Raw genomic sequence first — 16800 nt, 5'->3', positions numbered from 1 at the left:
ATATAATACTAACACTAATATTGCAAACTAAATATAAGTGGCACAGCTAAGTTAAGTTTTATAATACTTCAAATTAATTTCAGCGACTTTTCATATGGAGTTGTTAACTTAGCCCCACAGTGTAACGGTCTTAATTTCTTGACAAAACTGAAATAATAAGATTAAATTAAACTAAGCTAGAGCAAAGAAATTGAGAACCTGCTGGGAAACTCTGGCCAAAAGTGGGAACTCCTCTTGGTTTTCTAATTAAGTTTTATTGCCTATAAAACTCACAGGGTTGAGGGCGCTTGTTTATGGTCTGAACTGCAACAGCGCTTCTTTGCATGAAAAATTCAGCCTCACTCTCTCGTATTTCTCAAAACCTTTTAATATTTGAGTTAGCATAATTCACATGTATGGCAGTGCGATATTTATACACTAACAAATTAAGTCACATGGATTAGTGACTAAATTTGAACTTTTTGTACCGAGAGGCCTTCCAGTAAAAGCCCATGATGTACTTACTGTTTAAGTGAGATCGGTGAGTATTTGAAATTACTCCGAAGAAGTTTTTTTCCACGCACATTTTGCTCATACATTCCCGTTTAATAAACTGCTTAAAAACGTAATTATAAAAAAAAAAATCCCTGACATTATTTTTCATTTTAACATGGTTTAATATGTTTTGTAGTGTAGTGAGTGTTTTGAGCTCATTGTGTCTGACTAAAATGAGGATAGTTGAATGTTTGCTTTAAGGAAACATTGCGTAACAAGTTCTGTCTGAATTTTGCGGGGTGCTTCACCAAAGACGCCACAAATAAAACTGACGACCTGCTGCTTCTGCTGAAAATAATTTCAAGCGATGCTACTTGTGCATCATTATAACTGAAGAGCATGAAGTAAAACTTTACAAGCTGGGATGTTGGGAGATCACTGGACTCCAGGGGGTCCACAAGAGCACTTCGATTACATTAATCAATGGTCTATTTCAAAATTTTCCAGGTTTTTGAATATTAAAATGTAAAGGATGGCAATATTTCATTTGTAAAACCTCACAATTATGCAGGGAATACTGGTACGCTTTGGCAGTTGTGCTAAATGTCTTCATTTTAAATCCTCCACTATGGAGCCAAATTGCATGAATGTTGCAAATGAAAATAAATCACAATAAATAAATAATTATTGTCTGTAACTGCTTGCAAGCACCACTCATCTAACATGGCCCCTCCTTCCTGACTCTACTGAGTGTGTATTAAAAAGCTGGGCATGGCAAATGTGCATAGTTTCACGATTTACTCAGCACTGTTTATTTAGTAAATAACATGAGGCTCATCATGCATTTGATCAGTTAGACCCTAGGCACACGGAAGTAAACATGAAACTAGGGATGCTAATAAGTGGTGCTAATCTGGGGAGGTATGGGCCTCTGCCGAAAATTCCTTCTTGTCAAACTAATTCCAACACCTTGATGCAATAAACAACAAGTTACCACCTGCATTTTATTTAAAGAACGACGATCAGCTAACCTGTCTGAACGACTTTGTTTTATTCAGCTGACATCATGGTCATCCTTAGGATAACAGGCAAACTTTATGGGGGAAACCAGATACAATACTCATTCCTCCCTCCATGTATGCACACACACACAGAGAAACTGGCGAGGGTCAGAGGTCAAACTGGCTCTCCTCTCCTCTTCCAGCTGGGAGGAACTCTTGCCAGGTCAGGAGGGGGTCAGGTTTTGAATGACTACACAGCTCATAAAAACGCAGTGGCAGGAAGTGAGGTCATGAGACGCTTGCAGCAACAGCCTTGGAAAATCAGGCTACAAGTCTGAGCAAAGAGCCTTTCAGTGTTCATGAAGGTTCTGTACTGGGTTAAACAAACCCTATTTTAGTAGTGGTAATGATCAGTGATAATTAATTGATTTTGATGACCACCATGATGAAGTTGTTTCGCATTCTTGAACAACATAATAAGAAAAAACAAGTTTGGTATTACAAAACAGTTAACAGACTTATTGTTGTTTATTGTCAGTGTAAAAGACCCTCATTGAGGGTTAGTGGTCATTTTGGAGATTTTGACATCTTTCTTCAACCCAACTAATGGGAATATCTCTTTAATTAAAAGTTCTTGTCCAAACAGAATGGGACGATATATTAAGCTGTACCCTAAAACGAAGCTGTATGACTCTTTTTAAAGAAGAAAAATGACAAGGGCAGTTTTTAAAAATGGTTTGAATTATTTATTTCATTCTAATGCTTAAGTTGTAAGTAATCGATTATTGCAATCACAGCTTTTGGTTTACGTAGTGTCTCAATCACGTTCTCTCCTCTCTGATATGATCAATGCGTTCTCCAGAAGGTATGTTTGTGTGCAGTATCCAGAAAAGTTCTCAACGCCTGCAGCTACAGGAAAAGTAATCAACTTTGAACTCAGCACGACTGATCGGATCTTTCTGACACGTTTCTCAAGAAGAAGAAGCTTTAAAGTTCAAGAGCTCAGCCTTCCCACCTAGACTGTGTGACTGTCTGTCAGAAGTAAGAAGTCAAGTGACGACTTTTAAATAAATGACATTGTCATAAATAGTTTGGCAAAAGACCTATTTCTTAAAATGTGCCAGCAGAAACGTGTTAATCAGTGAAAGGCAAGTCTGCACTTGTGTTCAGCCCTTCTTTACTATGAGACTCGTAAATAAAATCCAGAGCAACCAATTGCTTTGAAAATTCTCCTACTTAGAAAACGAAGTCGTCCTGTGCATTATTAAAATCTCTGTACAAATACAGTACTACTGCAAGAATCTCGGAGGGTAACATTAGTGCAACTAAAATTCTAAACAAAAGGGTCCCTCCATCCTCTGGTTAGTCCAGGATCGTGTTGCAGGGGCAGCAGTTTAAGCAGAGAAGCCCAGATTTCCCTCTCACCAAACACTTGGGCCAGCTCCTCCCAGGGGCTCCAAAGTCCAGCTGAGAAACACAGTCTCCACAGCGTGTCACAGGTTTTCTTCTGATTTTCCTCCCACCACATCAACTGAGTCTTCTCAATATGGGGAATAAGCGGCTCTACTCTGGGCCCCTCTGGGAACAGTGAGCTTCTCACTGTATCCCTAAGGAAGAGTTCAGACATCCTGCTCATTTTAGCTGCTTATATCCACAATCTCGTTCTTTCAGTCACTAATCATCGCTTGTGACAATAGATTAGGATAGGAACATAGACCGACCAATAAATCCAGAGTTTCACCTTTTGGTTCAGCTCTGACTGCTACTACGCGCCAATCTGCATATTGATGCTGCAAAGAACATTAACCATTTGTGACCAAGAGCCCCAGATACTTAAATTCCTCTGCTTGGGTAAGTAGAGGACCCAGACCTTATCCCTTCACCAGATCAAGAACATGGTTTCTGATTTGACGGAGCTCATTTTAAAGCTGGCCACTTCACATTTGGCTGAGAACTGCTTTACAAAAACACTGGAGATGATGGTCTGATGAAGCAAACAGAACCACTGGCCAAAGAGAGCATTAATCAGTGAATCAGAACAGAGGCTAACAGCCGGCCCAAGGCATTTGTGAGTGAAGCGGCTGCTTAGGGTCCTAACACCACCAGGGGGCTCGCAAGAGCATCATTTCATTTTATTTTGTAGCGGTAGATTGCACATTTTACACTGTCTACACTTTCTGTTTTGAATTTAAAAACAAAAGATATTAATCTTGCTAACTTGTTTACTGTAAATTTAATTTTTGAATTTACAAACATTAAATTAACACTTATTTACGACACAGTAAATACTAGTCTCCATTTCAAAAAGCTAATTTATTAGAGCATCTTTTCTTGTTTACTACTCCTGTGAGATTAAAACCAAGAGCCATAAAAACATCGGTATGATGCAGGGAGCAAAACATACAAATTTTACCAAGTATTTTTTATCTAGTTTCTAGTGTAAAGGTCTTAGTACACTTAAAGTAACACAAAGCTAACTTTAACGTAGCTTTTCAGCAACATATAGGAGCTTGTTTAAGTCAATAATCCCTTAATATTGATTAATATTCCTAAGTACAAGTCAGTACAAATACAAACAAGCTCCTATATCATGCTAAAAGGTTGATTGTAAGCTAATCTTGTCTTATTTCAAGAGTAATAAGATATTTCTCTTGAAACTAGACTAAAATACTTGGTAGAACTTTGTGCTTTTGCAGTATGAGCTAATATTAGGAGGCATTGTACACACATAGTGTAGAAATGATGATGTATGTAGTTTTGATATTAATATGAGGCACCCCAAAGTAAACTCTGCTTAGGGCCCCAGAAAGGCTTGGGCCGGCCCTGGAGGAGCTGCAGAGATCCACCGGTCAGGTAGAAAAATTGACATGACAGCTGGTCATTCAGACACTTTGCAAATCAGGCCTGGTTTGCAGGTTACGGCAAGCCATATAGGACATATGGCAACTGCAACACATATCACGTATATGGATATTTATTTAGGAGATTACTTGCGAGTTGGTTAAACACAGAAGGAGAAGAAGAAGATATAAAGTAGATGAAAATGAAATAAAACTTTAGGACCTATTGAACGTTTGTCTGTCTGTCTACCCATCCATCCATCCATCCATCCATCCATCCATCCATCCATCCATCCATCCATCCATCCATCCATCCATCCTTCCGTGTCATAGCCCACTTCTTAACTCTTACATTATAATGATTGAGTGCTTCAGTAATTCTCTTTGCAGCTATTAATGACCCCTGTTTAGATTTACAGCGCTGACATATTCATAAACTACACACATCTTACATCAGTGTTAAAAAGTAACAATTACAAAATTAAACCCACGGGCGTAGTAATGTGTCCATTAAGTTAGAGGCAGCGAAGACAGTTATTTAGTGCAATAGTTATGTGATGTTGAATCGATCAAAAATATGATTTCCGGACTTTATTATTGTTTAAAGAGACGGAGGACCATTAAAGCATCAGCTCGGTGTCTGCGGAGCAACACGCTGACAGGCAGAGACCAATAAATGTCAGCGTGGCTCCTCCCGAGTGAACGTCATGCGGCTCTTCGCTGTTGATCCCCATGCGGAACCGAGTGGTCACTTTTAGAAATAATTGACAAACAGACTTCCGTGTGAGAGTCAGAGCTGCTGCTTCCGTGTACTCTGTTAAGCTTCTCTCTTGGCGGAAGGTCCACCGAGCTCCAGCTGTCACTCCTCGCTACGATGCGTGCGATTCCCGACGAGTTGACGACGCTGATTTCAGGTGAGCTCATCGATCAGTGATTGATTGTTTGTCGGTGTTCTTTCCTCGCGTGACGTTTCTTTCACTAGACTTTGGGAAAGCAGTCTGCGAAAAGAGGAACCATCCACTCAGAATGAGTGATGTTCTTTCGTTATATCAATTCCTGTCATACCTCGCTCTTTAATTGCAGCGGCAAATTTTCGCTGCTTAAGCTTAATTAATAAACATTGCTCTCACCTGGTGACCCTGACAGTCAGCTGTAGTTCAGACATCCGGTTTGATGCTTTTGTGGTCTGCTGCACATCAGCGGTACACGTACAAAGTAAGGATGTTTAAAGCTGCCTGTCAGATCTAAAATCAACCAAAAACAGCTTTAGACATGACCTAGCACTTATTGACCATGGTCAGCTTTTCTATTTTGTGATAAATTGCAATAATGCACTAATCAAGAGGAAATACCTTTGAAAAGTAAAATTTAATTGACGCATTCGTATGGTGACATCACAAAAGGCTGGTGACAAATAAATATTCACTGTCCTGATATTTAAAGTTGGGTTAATCAAAGGAGACGCCTGGCTAGCATGTTATGAAAACAACATTGGAATGGCCAGAATTCATTTTTGTGAAACCTTATTATATATGAATCAAATTATTAAAGGATTAAAATCAGGAGAAAAGCTATATGGTAAATCAAGACGGAGAAAAACTTGCTTCATGCACTAACAATAATTTACAGAATAGCCCATGAAGAAAGTAATTGCCAGGAAGAAAGACTTAAAATGAATCCTTAATCTCAGTCATCCATGCAGCTTTATGCAGCCGTAGCGTCTCAGAATCTTCATCATCATCTGTCTAAAGTCGCTCATCCACCAGATTATCGACAGCAACTGATCAGCTCCATTCCTCCTGTAATGTCACAGATTTTTTCTTTTCATTAGTTCACATTTTCATAACTTTTCTCTGGAAATCTGTGCTTCATTACTAAGTCCTGTGTTTTTATGATTTTTTTATTTTTTTTTATTGTCAAGGTCTGTGAGGGAAAGAAGTACACCACTCAGCTGTATCTTTAAATGTTTCCTCTGCTACTTTATTTAGATTTGGAACAGTTCCTCTGTGATGGACTAAAAGCAGAAAGTTTAAGCAAGAAGGCAAAAGAGAGGAGGGAAGCCTTTATCAAACGGATCAAGGAGGTCAAACTAAGGTATTGCCGCATGTACTGTGCATTAAACATTTCCTGCGATCATGAATGCTTACAAAGGTGCCACTAAGTCATCAAATACTTTATCGCTAATGCATGTTTTAAACTAGTAATGTCAATTTATTGTCTTATCTACAGTTTCCCCCAAGATTTCAAAGACAAAGGTGAGTGTTTGTCTTTATCACTTTATTCTTCCCCCCCCCCCCCTTCCTCCTTTTGAGCAATGTTGCAGATCTGGAACTGCAAAAAATAGAATTTTAGTTTTGATTCATAAATGCTTAACCATTTTGTCTATTTGACACTTGTCGAAGTAGCTTGGAAAAGGAGAACCGTCGGTAGATGAACATAACCAAATCACGCATTGCCTCACAGCTCATATTTCCTCCAGTAGGTGGAGATGATTCAGATGAGGATGAGGAAGTTGACAGCAACAACGATGGAGGCTCTATGCATTCGGAGCGGACGGACAAGGACGAAGAGGCGGGCGAAGGTATAAGCCAACAGCCGTTTTGACAAACACGCCGAGCGCCTTAACTGAACAAGCTGTGGAAAAACGCCAGGAAATTCACAAATCTGTGTGTGCCCCTCAGAGAAAGTGACTCTGAGTGACACGGTGAGGGAGGCATTCCAACTGTAACTCAGCAACATACTTGGGAAAGCAATTTCAGAGGAACAACTGCTGCCCCTCGCCGCCTCCCTTTCGCCCTCCGCCCCTTCACTGCCACCCTCGCCCCCCTCTTCAACGGCTAGAGTGTGTTTTACTGCTCTCAGCCATAGTCAGGGGACTAAAAATTACTGCCATGGCTGAAGTTTGTGCAAAAACATCCCCTCCAGTTTTCAAGCACTCTAATCCAGCATGCTTCTCGAAGGAAATCAATGCAATATTTCATACGTACTGTTTAGAGGAAAGTACAAGGGAATTCCTTGTGGGATGGTGATTAAGGGACTGTGGGGGTTTATGGGCCTTAAGCAGCTGCCACTTTTATGGCTTCTCTTTCACACAAAGCAACTTTGACACAGCATTTAGACATTTGCATTGAAGTTGCACTGTGCAAGGCAAGCCTTGTATACTCAGAAATATAGGTGAGTGGAGCATTTATGGGTTCTGCTGTTAATTATTGTCAAATAAACAAATACCCCATGGCTACATTCCCCTAAAACTATTGTTGACACACTTATGAAAACATAGAAACACCTTTTTCATTTAACATTTCGAAAGGATGCCTTTGATTTGATACATTGCGTTGTTCTTGGTCCTCTCCAGGTGCGCAGCAGGCCCCGCCCGTTGCAGCCCAGGACTTGACGTCTGTCTTCAAAGCAGGATATCTGGAGAAACGCAGGAAGGGTCGGTGCTCTAATAACTACAGTTAAATAAATGAAATCTAGAGCAGACTCTGTTTGTCTGGACAATGAAGTACAGTTGGCTTTGCAAAGATATGAAGTCCCTGAACTTTCTCACTTTTTGTCAAATTACAGCCAAACATGTCAATATGTTTTAACAGGATTTTATGTGATAAGTCGGCATGTTGGCGCATAATTGTGAATTGGCTGGACTCCCTGAGTCAGTACTTTGTGGAACTCCTTTTTATTTGTCATTGTTTTTTTTTGTACAAACTTTACATATCCATAGATTCATTTTTTAAAAACTATTCTTTATTGCAACATAGCTTATGCTCAGTCAGATTTTATTGGAAGCATTTGCGATCAATAATTTTAAAGTCTTGCCACAGATTCTCATTTGGTTAAAGGTCTTAACTTTTACTGGGCCATTCCAACAGATGAATGTGCTTTGATCTAAGCCTTTATCCAAGTCTCATGAACTTTGCAGCCTCTAATAGACTTTCATTCAGGATTGTGCTGCATATAACACAATCAGTTCATCGCATATGAAACATGCAAAAGATTGTGACTGCAACATGAACAAGTGTAAAAAAAAAAAAAAGCCCCAAAAAGTTTAAACCTTTGTATAACAGACATGTAAGATCTGTGAAAGTTAAGGACAGAGTCTTAGGTCTCCTGTTAAACATTTTGCAAAGAAAAATTTGTTCATAAAGGAGTTTGCATGACACAAAATAGCATATATTGTATAATATAATATATTTTGTAATGTATTCTAAAATATATTTGTAAACATTGAATATTGTACAAAATGATCCTACTGTAAACGGTAGTATGAAAACAATGTCGCGTGCAAACCACTGAAACTGTCAGCTAAAATGCAGTTGCTTTCATGTAAACCATCTTTCTCTGCACAGATCACAGCTTTTTTGGCACCGAATGGCAGAAGAGATGGTGTGCTCTGAGCCATCACACCTTCTACTATTATGGCAGTGAGAAAGGTACAGTCTGTCAGTCAAGAGATTTTGTACTATTATTTTTTTTTTCATTACATCTGCATTATGTTGACCATTTATAATGGTACTTTTATCTTCTGCAACAAGACAAGCAGCAGAAAGGCGAGTTCGGCATCGATGGCTACGGCGTCAAAATGAACAGCACCTTGCGGAAAGACTCAAAGAAGGACTGCTGCTTTGAAATTTCTGCTCCAGACAAGCGAGTCTATCAGGTTCGCTTCTCTCACTGATACAAAAAAAAAAAGATAATATTTACTCATATCAGTCATTTTACTCTTCAATCTTTGCTGTCTGTGCAACAGTTCAACTCAAAATGCATATTTGAAATGTGTTTCTGATGTTCATGTCGCTCCATGCAGAACAGTTTCTCATGCATAGATGCAGTATCACTAATGAACACATGCAGGCCTGAGTGTTGTTTTAATTTTGTTCTGTGTTCGGTTTCAGTTTTGTGCATCATCAACGAAGGAGGCAGAGGAATGGGTGAAACAAATAGACTTTGTGTTGAGAGGTATGAGGGCTTCCACATGTTTACTATACTGGGCTTTGTTTTAGTGGTTCTCCCAGCTTCACCTCAGTAAATAAGAGATTCCAAATACCAATACATCTTAAAACTGTGATAATGGATTGATTTGGAAGCTTTATTTTAAATGTTTGTTGTTGTTTTTTTTAATCTTTTTTTGTGCATTGTTTTAGGGTTAAGTTGCATATTTCATTTTAAACATATTTAAACATTTTTAAATAATAAAAAAACACTGGTTAACTCCAAGTTGAAAAGACTTAACTTTCTTATCAACCCTGTCCTTAAAGATATTATGTCTGCTGCCTGTTGAAAGTACACTTGTCAACTTGAGGACATTGTCACCATATTAAAATGTTTTTAGGCCTCTTCATTTACTGTTTCAGAAAAGTGATAAATCGAGCTTCTGTTGAAGAATAAATTGTGTTGCAATGGAATCTACTTCCATCCCAAATCTATCAGAAAAATGAAACTAAATAGCAACATATACACTAAAATGACAACAAAAAGTTAATTTGTAATTCTAAACATGCTTAGGGTGTCTTTTACTTCTGCTATATTGTTCATTCCTACCGGAATATCCATGACATTTACATACCATTTGTCAATTACGTAATTTAGGTAAATTAGGTGATATTATTAAGAATGCCTATAGCTATTTTTCTTAGCGGAGTCGGTAACAGTGTTGAGATGTAGTGACAGCCACTGAACTAGAGTTTGTAGTTGCGTCTCTCATGGTTAGTTTTTCATAAAATCTGTCCTGCACACAGCACTGTGTGTTAGTGAACGGGTTCCTTTTGAGAGCCTAAAATGCTAAAAAAATCCAGTCCTGTTGTTGCTGCTTACATCATTTAGCTTGTTATTGCACATGTATCACTAGTTTTCAACTTCAATATTGTCATATTCACATTCCAGCTTTAGAGACACTTATGAAAACATAGAACCAAAAACAAAAGTGAATTTATTTTGGTTCACTTTTGTCCACTTCTCTTTATATTGCTGTTTAGCATTGTGTTTACCTTGTAAAGGGTTTGTACCAACATTTCTTCTGAATGCCACTTAAAGGCGAACCACATAGTTCCAGTGATAACTTTCACCGCAGTTGGGGAGTTTTGGTTCTGTTTCATCAGTAGTATCCATTTTCATTTCTTTAGAACTATAAACGTTCACCAAAGAACATGAAATCTTTAATGTGCTTTTTGAAAAGAAATAAACATGAGATAAACATTCTGTTGAACTTACCATTATTTTTAATAGATATGTCTGGCATGATTCCCGAAGAAGATGATGACGAACAGTTCATGTATGACGACGTTGGAACTGCTCATGCTTTTGCCCCGGGTGAAGAAATCTACGAAGAGTTGCCAGGTCTGACCACATTCTACACTAAACAGTGTCACAGTTATGATATGTTGTTAAAAAAAAAATCAAATCCCATTTTTCTGTCCTTTCTACAAAACCTAAAATGCACACTAATGCATCAGTATGGTTGTATTTTTTCCAGATGAGGAGATGCCTCCTCCAGCCAAACCTCCACCAAAAGTTGAACCATCATCCAAACCTCCTCTTCATCCTCCTCCTGTTGCTGCCAATTCTGCTGCACCTGGAGGTATTGCTTCTGAATATACATACAACTTTAACTAATAACAGCAGATGGGTCTGATCAAGTGAATGTTTAAAAGCTGCAGCGAAGAGGAAGTAGTAACACTGACAGAGGAAGTGCCCGTGAACAACTGAAAGTTACTGTGCACAATTCTGGAAATAACTTTGCTTGACTTGCTCAACTTCCTTTTACGACACTTAGCATGTTTAAACACCAGAAATACCATTGCATATTTTAAGCAAGAAAATAGTTACTAACAGAAGCAAAAATGGGTGTTGCTTAAATAAATAAACTACCCTAAAACATGTTTGTAGATGAGGATTTTCCTACCATGTACTCCAACATAAACTGTTTAAGGCCAGTTTATGTGCACAGTCCCATGCATGAGTAATAAAATGGGCTTTACTTAAAAATAAAGAAAAAAAAGGAAAGAGAATTCCATCTAAAGCAAGATATTTATATAAATTATTTAAGAATACTGAAATGAAGACACACAGAAGTATAAATGTTTAAACAAGCGAATGTCTAGGTTGAGAAAAACGAGTATCAAAGATCTTAAACAAAAGCTGCAGTAAGCAATCCTTTTAATCTTGATTTAAAGGAGCCAAGAGTTTCCACACATTTCTGGTTTTCATATGGTTCGATTCACATGGTTTGTTTCATATGGTTCTGAGGAGCTTAGAAAAACTCAACAATGCCTGCCCTTGTTTAGTTCTGCAGCTAGGAACACTGGGTAGATTACTGCACTGCTATAACGGCCTTTAGCATTTCTAAGCTGATTCAATGGCGTCTCAGAGCAAATGTGAGTCTGTATTACCCATACTAATAGTCTCGGCATCCCGATTAACACAAGTGGAAAATTAAATTAACTTAACTTGAAACCCCTTATATCACCTTACATTATTTCTCCTTGCACAGCTGACAAGAGCACAGACTATGCAAACTTCTACCAAGGCTTATGGGACTGCGCAGGGGACCACCCAGACGAGCTGTCTTTCAAACGTGGAGAAGCCATCTACATCCTGAGCAAGGTATGGACCAGGGAGCTCTGGGTGTCGGAGATCAACTGTTGTTTTCTCTCCTATAGAGGATAGAATTACGACAATTCACCTCTGAGAAAATGTTAAAGCAATCAGGTCAGCTGACTAAATGGTTATCTGACTCTAGTGATAAGCCCATCGAAGCCACGTTGTCCAAGTCCTTAAAAGAAGCAGATTTTCTTGATATGTTATTGAGGGGACGGTCAGAGATGGACCTGACTAGAGGTTTTTTCTCTGGAACTCCGACATGGAGGATTAGACGTGTCCCAGCGGAAACTGCTTTAGTGCCGTTGGCAGATTCTGGCTTTAGCTGGCACGTAACATCATTCCATCACTCCCATCTGGAGTATTTCAGCGCTCTGTCACTGCTGCCATGCCAGGCGCTGAGCTGCCCCGAGCCCACACACGCACACACGCACCCACACACACCTCTCATGCATCTCTATCACCTCTCTAAATAGGAATGTGTGTTCTCAGGAAACCCAGGCTTAGCATTCGGAGCAGGTGAAGACGTGTAGTGGACGCACAATTTCCGAGGCTTGTCAAGCCGGGCAGGGCCAGGAGAACTGAGGGCCCGTTCTTTACCTTCACTCTGTAACCAAACAGGAGCTCTTTTGTACTTTTCTGCTTTTAGTAAGCACCAAATAGGATTTGTTGATGCATTCCACATTTGGAGTAGTAGTCTTGAAATAAAAGGTAGAATTTCATGTTTTCACAGATGGAAGTTGGATCATGTGGTATGTTTAAAGAGAGAGTGTGAAATGTGCTCCATCTGAACAGACTATATTTCTTGTCTGGTTTAGTTCCTATGATGCATTGCAGTCATATGGGACAGACTGCTGACAGCTGGCCAAGGAACTTTTAAAATTCAAGTCTGCCATCTAGTGGCAAAGCATGTAGCTGTTTTGTTCAGATGGGTTGTACAACTCATTGGTCAGTTACTGTTGAAATACTGCCTTACTAACCAAAATAATAATTTAATGTTGGTAATGGTTAAATATAATTTAATGTTAATCTTGAATTATAGGAAATGACTTATTCTAATACCCAGAATAAAGAACCTTTCAACTGTGAAAGCGGGTTGGGGAGAGAGAGGGAAAAAAAGAAAAGTAATATATGTTTTAAATGAGATATAATAAAGTCATTTTGGTAATGAAATTATATTCCCTCTTGCTAACAAAAATGATTAAATAGAAATTATTTGATTTCTGTAATTAAGAGACTGAAATTAGCTTTGTATGTCACACTGGGGAATAGAGCATCAGCCAAATTAATTCTCCATTGACCAATCAGCCAGTACCGTGCAAATCCAAATGCACAAAGTAGAAAACCCTAATAATGCTCATCAGCTAAATCCTGGTTTATTGTTTATTAAAAACTTTAATTAACAAAAATCCTGTTGTGTGGAAAAAAAAAAACAAGAATCAAGTTGCCCTTTCACAGCCGAAGAGTGCCATTAGCTGAAACCTTGGTGTTGGGGGTTGTGGCCTGCTACGAGTGCAATGACCATAAAACCCGTCTGGACCACAGCCAGCTGCAGCTAAAAGCTTGGCCGTCTCCCTTCCTCTTCCACAAGTCTCCTTTATCCCTCTGCCTTGCATCCCTCCCCCATCACAGATCCCAGTAATAGGTGTGGAGTTCCAGCTACGAGACCCCTCCTGAAGTCAGGACCTGAGAGTTTGATAGCTGTTTGATTCGGCTGCACAGCCGATCGCTCTCCGTTTACACACGTGTGCACCCCCTCCCCAACGGAAAGTGAAAAGAATAATTAATGAGCATAGCATCTAAAAACTCAACATTAGGGGGGAACGTCTTCACATTTCATCTTCATGAACCGATGCAACCGAAGAATTTCCTGTGGTACAAGTAATTCAATTACGACAGCGTGCCCTTTTTCGGTTTTGGGTGTTTGTGTTAACGTGCGTGTGTTCTCACAGGGTGTGGCGTCATTAGTCATCCACAGCTCCGTATATTCATTCCCAAGTTGTGTCCAGCACTCACTCAACCTTAACTTATTTGTCAGCCAGCCAACTATACAATGAGGTGTTGCTGTTTTCAAAGGCTGGAGGCAGGAAGTCATCACACACACACGTGTGCACACACACATACACAGCCGCGCGCTCACACACACACACACACACACACACACCACAGCCTACTCCTCCAGCGGTCCAGATGAAGTGTCATTTGGACCATGTAACACACCTTATTTTTTGTTGATATTTTATGATATTAAAAAACACTTTTCAAATCTTTTAAAGTTTTTAATACTGGTTTTTGTAAATCCATACAAAAAAAAAAAAACCTGACTAATGATGAAAGTTGGTTTGTGATTGCTAAAATTTTTTACTGAACTTTTAGTTTTAATTCTAGGTTTTTCCTGACAACCAAAGAAAAGACATGCTGTTGCTTGGCAATGACTGTCCTTGTGGGCTAGCCTGCAAACAAACTTGACATAAATCTAAGAGCTAATGCTAGCTTAATAACGACAAAATATTGCTAGCTAGTAAATGTTCAAAATTGATTGTAACGAGTCATCATTTAATAATTATCAGTTATTATGTGCTGTTCATTAGCAAGAAACACCGCTTGCTTGCAAGTTAGGCTTTAGCATCAGCACTGTTATAAAAAAGATTTAAAGCTCAATATAAATCTATTTAAATCAGAAACTTTCTAATGGTCAAACCCTAATGGTTCTAATCGTGTAATAAATTAATCCTATTCATTTCTAATACAAGTACAAACACATTTGCATTGTCTTACACTGTTATTTACATTAGTTGCTAAGTCGAATTCAAACCAACATTTTCTTAGGCAATATTTAATCTTTAAAGTAATTAATACTAATAATATATAACTATTATACCACTTGAATCACCATCACCCCCAAAATGATTACATGCAGGTCAATGGGTCCATGAGGGCACCAGTATTCTCATGACAGTCAAGAGGTTAAATATATTTGGCAATTTGATTGATTGGAATTTAAATCATTTGCATTTGACACCCTCCAAAAGTAATATTTCTGGTGTGACAGACTATCGCAAAGTGTTCGTAAGTGTTATGCCAAGACTCTTAACACAGACTGCAAATGCTCTTTCCTTTAAACTAAAGAAATAACCTAACACCAGAATCAGTTTATTGCCAATACTGCTACCCAAACATATAATGCAAAGCAAAATCTTGCATCTAATTCACTGAATTGCACAGTAAGACGGACTCAGATGCGGCTCCGGCTTGTCCCTGAATTCTGCCTTTTAAAACGTTCCCTCAGTTTGCCCTCCCTCTGCCTTGTCAGAACCTGAGCTCCAGCCTTGATTCATGCTCTGGAAAGACTTTGATGTGAGGTCAGGCTCTTGTCCAAAAAGAGAGAGATGGTCTCAGATCTCCCCTCACGCTGTCTTTCTCTCATCTCAGCATGCTGACTGTCATTTGGAGCTGTCTCCTTTTGGGCTCGGGAAGATTTAATGTCACGTTAATGTCTTTTTTTTTTTTTTTTTTGGTGGAGTGGATTGAAATGTTGGTTTGCGTTCTTAAACGTGACAACTGAATGTGGGGGGGATGGGCAAACTGTATGAAGTTGTTGATGGGATATGCCACCATGTCTATTACAAAGCAGGCTAAGACAATTAGTAGGGCTTAAAAAAATAATGGCTATCCCTCTGAAACAAGGGAAAATGCATCCAATTAATGCTTGATTTTTTTTTAATTTTTTAAATTTTTTATTTATTTCCAGAGAAAATATCTTTGTTTTAAAATGACCAATAAAACTTGACAGTCAAAGCAGGATGTCAAAAGACGGATGTAAAATAGCAGAGAATGTGACACAAAACAGCCCAACTAGAACGTAAACAATGGACAAAATGAACAAAAGATGAATATCTTAGGACTGTTGCTGGATAGAAAAGGGCGAGTAAGACATTAAAAGTGAAACGCCAATCAAGTTAAATCAAAACGGCAACCTAAAGTGAAAGAAATAATAATATAACTGTTACAACTGAACACATTTTTAAGTAAAAGAGACAGAGGGCCTCTAAAAAGGACAGAACGATTTAATTTCTAGAGCTAAAATAGTCACAAAGAGATTCACTTAACAGACACTAAGACGAGTAACAAAAATAAATGTAAATCTACATCAGAGAAAAGTCAGAAACTTTGCAGAAAGATTCCAAATGAAATGCAAATCAAGCAAATAATAAATGATCAAAAACTGGCTTAAAGACAAATCAGAGAAAATACTTTTTTGACAAATAATTAAAAAAAAGAAAGCCTCGAAGCTGGTATGAAGTCATTTGGATCACTTTGTGTGTGGAGTCTCATCACATCATCCTTTAAGCCATTGCTTTTTATCCCTTTGTGTGCCGAGGGCCTTTTATTTCAATATTACAACCTGAGATTGACAATTACGCAGAGGCTCCTGGGTGTGATTCAGCCTGTAATTGCTTTTTTTTTCTTGCTAATGATTAATTAAACAGTTTAAGTAAGGACAGACATGCCTATTATTCTCGTTTCTTTGCTTTCAGGAGTACAACAATTTCGGCTGGTGGGTCGGAGAGAAGAACGGAGCAATCGGCATCGTTCCTAGAGACTACCTGTTGGAGCTCTACGTCATGTAAAGGCTCTGTGCTGCTGAGGCTTCTGCTTAATCCACCTACCTGCTGTTTCATATATCGAATGGTGGGGCTGGGGGGAAGGGGGGGTTCTGAGATAAATCCAATGTTTCAATATTGGCAAGATTGATGATTATAAAAATGGCGATTTGACTGAAGGTATATTTCCAGCATTTTTCTGCACTTTTGTATTTATTTTCTGTTGAAATTATTTGTGATGCTATTCTGGAGTTGCTTTTTGGTGAAGATAATAAAAATTCAAACACT

The 16800-nt window shown here is 38.7% G+C and overlaps 1 protein-coding gene across 2 annotated transcripts; it reads left to right on the top strand.

Annotated features, from left to right (window-relative positions):
- The first annotated feature begins 4986 nt into the window (after positions 1-4986).
- skap2 (src kinase associated phosphoprotein 2) lies at positions 4987-16800 on the top strand. 2 transcript variants are annotated; one of them, XM_008432505.2, is made up of 12 exons: positions 4987-5229; positions 6304-6409; positions 6545-6570; positions 6798-6896; positions 7671-7751; positions 8662-8745; positions 8848-8972; positions 9208-9271; positions 10538-10648; positions 10785-10889; positions 11802-11914; positions 16447-16800. In XM_008432505.2, exons 1-12 carry the CDS (start codon positions 5190-5192, stop codon positions 16537-16539), a joined length of 1047 nt encoding a protein of 348 aa, XP_008430727.1. In that variant the 5' UTR covers positions 4987-5189; the 3' UTR covers positions 16540-16800. The 2 variants fall into 2 exon arrangements, with proteins under 2 accessions (XP_008430727.1, XP_008430726.1); XM_008432504.2 differs by having other exon boundaries at positions 4988-5229; positions 6795-6896.

The sequence above is a fragment of the Poecilia reticulata genome, linkage group LG16 (genome assembly GCF_000633615.1).
Source record: "Poecilia reticulata strain Guanapo linkage group LG16, Guppy_female_1.0+MT, whole genome shotgun sequence".
NCBI lineage: Eukaryota > Metazoa > Chordata > Actinopteri > Cyprinodontiformes > Poeciliidae > Poecilia > Poecilia reticulata.
This window is presented reverse-complemented; position numbering and strand designations above follow the sequence as displayed.

Excerpts from the sequence above, each read along its gene's own strand:
- skap2 (XM_008432504.2), top strand. The coding sequence starts at position 5,190 with ATGCGTGCGATTCCCGACGAGTTGACGACGCTGATTTCAG. Across the intron at positions 8,746-8,847 it reads CTATTATGGCAGTGAGAAAG|ACAAGCAGCAGAAAGGCGAG; the intron begins GTACAGTCTGTC and ends TTCTGCAACAAG. Across the intron at positions 10,890-11,801 it reads CAATTCTGCTGCACCTGGAG|CTGACAAGAGCACAGACTAT; the intron begins GTATTGCTTCTG and ends CTCCTTGCACAG.